General features: G+C 33.4%; 1 protein-coding gene across 1 annotated transcript in view; it reads right to left on the reverse strand.

Annotated features, from left to right (window-relative positions):
- SUSD2 (sushi domain containing 2) overlaps positions 1-4729 on the reverse strand; it is a 307943-nt gene extending 303214 nt beyond the window's left edge. Inside the window, exons 1-3 of the mRNA XM_053699745.1 lie at positions 4681-4729; positions 3652-3859; positions 2204-2355 (exon numbers count right to left, since the gene is read on the reverse strand). Coding sequence (XP_053555720.1) covers positions 2204-2355; positions 3652-3859; positions 4681-4729 — 409 coding nt within the window. The remainder of the gene's footprint in view (positions 1-2203; positions 2356-3651; positions 3860-4680) is intronic.
- Between the last annotated feature and the right edge of the window lie 270 nt (positions 4730-4999).

Consider the following 4999-nt stretch of genomic DNA (forward strand, 5'->3'; position numbering starts at 1 on the left):
TTATTTTGATATGGCTATTAGATTAGGTGTAATTAGTTTAAATATTTGATAATTTCTTTTTTTGTGTAATTTAGTGTGTTTTTTTGTAATTTAGTTAATTGTATTTAATTAATGTAATTTATTTAATAGTAGTGAAGGTTAGGTGTTAGTGTAAGACAGGTTAGGTTTTATTTCACAGGTAAATTTGTATTTATTTTAACTAGGTAGCTAGTAAATAGTTAATAACTATTTACTAACTAGTCTACCTAGTTAAAATAAATACAAACTTAGCTGTGAAATAAAAATAAAACCTAAGATAGCTACAATGTAACTATTAGTTATATTGTAGCTAGCTTGGGTTTATTTTATAGTTATGTTAGGGTTAGACATAGGGTTAGGTTTAGGGGTTAATAACTTTAGTATAGTGGCGGAGACGTTGGGGGTGGAAGATTAGGGGTTAATAAATGTAGGTAGGAGGCAGCGATGTTAGGGGCGGCAGATTAGGGGTTAATAAGTGTAATGTAGGTGTTGGCGATGTCGGGGGCGGCAAATTAGGGGTTAATAAGTATAATGTAGGTGTCGGCAATGTTGGGGCGGGAGATTAGGGGTGTTTAGACTCGGGGTTTATGTTAGGGTGTTAGGCGTACATAACTTTTCTTTCCCCGTAGGCATCAATGGGGCGGCGTTACGGAGCTTTATGCTCCTTTATTGCAGGTGTTAGGCTTTTTTTAGCTGGCTCTCCCCATTGATGTCTATGGGGAAATTGTGCACGAGCACGTAAAACCAGCTCAAAGCAGCGCTGGTATTTGAGTGCGGTATAGAGCTCAATGGAGCTCATTGCTGACATATTGCCTGCTAACGCCGGGCTTTTGAAAACCTGTAATAGCAGCGCTATAGGGAGGTGAGCGGTGGAAATAACTTGCAAGTTAGTACCGAGCCGCTCATAACGCAAAACTCGTAATCTAGCCAATTGTTTTTAGTCTGAATAATAATAATAATCTGAAACAAATAACACAGTTTAATGGTTTAATAATGAGTTTCATTATGTGTTTGTCCCAAGATTTGCTAAAAAAAAAAGAAAGACTGATGTAAAGAAGGAAGAAAAAGTTTTATTTGAAATATCACTGTCGCCAATTTTCTAGGGATATAAACACGACCCACAGAAAACAAAAATGTTTGTTAATTAATGCCAAATTAAGACTTAGAGGTGAGTGTGAATGTTTTATCGCAATCATGTTATCTGACACTAGCAACACCACTCGTTCCCATAGTCTCATAACTATTTGCCTGTTATTAAAAAGGTCATCAGATTAAACAAAATGTCCAATGCAAGTTCCTTTATTAAAATGTAAAGAGTCTAAAAAGAAGAAAAGTTAGGTCGTTATCTAGTAGAGTAAAAGTGTAATTGCCTATTTCCCTCTCAGTCAGTAACAGTACATGCTAAAAGAAAGGTAAATACTGTACATGTTTTGCACAAGTATCTTCTGCGTTATGACAGTGGCCTTAATTAAAAACTGGATGATTCAGAATAAAAATATTCATTCCTGTGTAAAATAAAGATCAATTTTGCATACAAGCTTAATGTTTTATGCTAAGCACATGCGTAAGCAGATCACAGTAATTAACATCACATACATGTTGACCCTATCTCAAAAAAGTAAAGTCACCTCCACCTTAAAGGTTTTGCTGGTGTACTTAAAAAATTTTTTAAAAACCAGAACACTCATTTGATAATTAATGTTCAGGTGACCGTAAAATGCTTGTGTAAATAGAGAATTAAACCTAACAGTTCTAGTGGACATAATCATTTATCCACATTGTAGACTTTAAAATCAACTTATAAGTTAAGCAGTTACTTCACATAAAATGAAGCAAACTCAGTATACAAAATAGTTTCACTTTAATGCTTAATCAATTCTGTTTGCCCACATTAACTTTAGGATTCGGTATCATGTTTTTGAGGGTTTCAAATGTTGATAGATAGATAGATAATCACAGTAGATATGGATATGGTACTGAGTACATAGGTAATATTTGTAATACAATAATCCATTGTAAACAATCTTGTCCCTTTGCTTTTTTCAAAGCTACTGAGTACAATATATCAGTCAATAATCAAATGCACAATATATATATATATATATATATATATATATATATATATATATATATAAAATGATTTGTTATTTAAATTCCTACCTTAATGTCTTTTTATTATAATCACCTGCAAGCCATGTTCCTGATCTAGAGAATGTGTTTCCGCCATCTAATGAAACTGCAAAAGGGATGCGGCCTGTCTGGTAAAGCAGTGGTGATATACAGTGAGCATATCCAGATGAATCAATGTATCCCATGGTATCCGTTTCATTATTGAATCTGTTGGAAAAAACAAAGCTATCAATTTTAATAAAATGATAATAACTATTAGTATTATTATTTTATACCGTTAACGTTTATAGCATGGCTCATTTAAAATAAACCGTTACTAAAAGAAATTTGGTCACAAACACATTTATATGTGTAGATTCTTCAAAGAAATAAGTAAATGTAATTGGAGGAAGATATTTTAAACCGTGTAATCCACAAGTTTAGTTTTTTATAGGTGTGGAAATCAATTACTTGTTATAAGAAAATATGTTGGTTAAAAAAGTGCAATTTAAAAATGATGTACATAAAATAAATAAATAAATAAATAAATCACCTATTCAACTCTATGATTGACTGGTTACACACATTAGGCACTACTTCTTTTACAACTTATATTCATAAATAAATGATGCTGTATAGTGTAAAGCAGTGTTTCCCAAATCCAGTCCTCACAACCCTTAGCAGGCCAGAACTTCATTATATCTTAACTAGAACACACATGAAATAAAACACTTGAGTATAGGGAACAGTTAATAAAATTATTTAACAGAATACAGACATTTATTGTTAAAACTAATCTCATTTTACTCAGTGTTTAAAGATGTAATCATAGTTGCACTCCGGGAACACCCTCATTCTGCTCCAGATGAGGATACAGCCAGTGATTGACACATACACATGTATACATTCTTCTCATAAGTTCACCAGATATATCCTCATCTGGAATGGCAAATGAACACAACTTTCAGAATGTATTATTTACCCCTTTGTGGCGATTAAATACATAGTAAAATTAAATTATAATAACATAAATTTATTTATTTATAAATAAATTCTCAAAAGAAATAGAGCCTTTTATGTGCCTTTACAGATACAAACTACGTTTAAAATAAACAAATAAATAAATAAATAATTGTTTTTACAGCTATGGAGATATTTGATAATTGTGTGTAAGGTTGATTGGAGATTTCAGTGTCCCACAGTCACAAGTTAAAATAAATTCAGTCTTCTTGTAGCTTGATTAATAAAATAAATATGTCAGGAAATAATAGAATATATATTTCTCACATTGATGTGTTTTGTTTAATAATAAGTGGTTACTTTCTTGACAATGCCTATTTTGTGTTATCGATTTACTACAAAAAAAAGTGTAGACAGATGAAAAAAAAAATCTGTTGATTTACAGAAGAACGTTATTTATGCTGAACCTTTAGATTTATTTTTTAGATAATATCTATATTTCTCAAAGCTGCTTAATATGTAAACGATATTCATTTAAATAAAGATTGTAATATTTGAACTGGCCTGCATGTAATATCAGTATTGTTCTTATCAAATGTCACATTTTGAATGGTAAAATCTTTTCCTCCCATCAAAGTTCCAGAATGAGGCGAGATCGTGAGGCAGAACTGGTGATAATCTGTACAGCAATTTCTTAAATTCTCACAAATTGGCTGACATGAACAACTTTGAAGCTTTTTTCCACACTGGGAGCTGCATGATTCCGGGGCACCTAAGAAACAGAAAAACAAAACAATAAATGTTGCTCTGTTTGTGCTGCTCTGCATTTTATTAACAATTTTAAAAGCATGTGAGAAAGGACAGCGAATCATGTCCGAACGGCACTTGATAAATTGGCCCCAAGATCACAATAAAATGTAATTGAAATGACCTGCTTTACACCAATAATATTTGTAAGCATTTGCGAGACTGACAGAATGATGTCAAGTGAGCAAGAGCTATATTTTATGATAGACAGCTACGTGCACATCAAATTAAGGACTAGGACAGCCCACTTTCTTTCAAAATTAAACATTGAGTGAACATTGCAATGTTGAAAAGAAAAATAGAACATTTTACGCAGGCCACAACTAAGCTTTTAGAATCGGGACCCATGACAAGTGTAAGAATGCTGCCTAAACCTCTGCAATATGGGGAGCAGCAAGACTAAAACTGGGATCAGAAGGGAGGATGACACAATGCCTCCCCTCCTCATATAGAGAACACCCTAGGGGTGTTATAGGTGTGGCACCCCTATAGGTGTTATCAAGCATACTTAAGTAATCAGAGAAAATCAGCAACTAAAACATTACCTTTATCTGTACCTAAACACCTACAAATATTTTGGCCTTGATTACAAGCTGATAGCACTATTGATAGCGCAGGGTGACCTACTAATATAATTGGACCACAATGAGATTAGAGCGCAATCTGGTGTTACAAGTACACCGTAAAACAGTATTACCATAGAATGTTTAGCACGCCTGACATCTCTTTAGCTCGCCTTATACTTTCAATGGATAGCGCGGCTACGCTAAACATCACTCATATTACAAGATGTGAGTTTTGTGTTGTTTGTGTGACTTGGGCTCAGTCTCTCCATAATTAAAGAATCTCAGCTGTTGTTATAACTCCTGCAGCTATTTCAACCACAAGTTACTACAAGCACACAACTCTTTAATTAGATATTTTATTAATTGTGTGGTGCAATCCAGTCGGAGCTTGGGTTAATAGTCAAACATCAAGTTGCATGACTTCTCTCCTTTCTCTCCATCATCTCTCTCTTCTTCCAGCTTAGTGAACTATCCCAAAGTTTTCTATTTCTTCCCAGGGGGCATTTCTCTTCCTCAATAGAGTTATTATTGCAAGGGTT

The sequence above is a fragment of the Bombina bombina genome, chromosome 2, assembly GCF_027579735.1.
Source record: "Bombina bombina isolate aBomBom1 chromosome 2, aBomBom1.pri, whole genome shotgun sequence".
Classification (NCBI taxonomy): domain Eukaryota; kingdom Metazoa; phylum Chordata; class Amphibia; order Anura; family Bombinatoridae; genus Bombina; species Bombina bombina.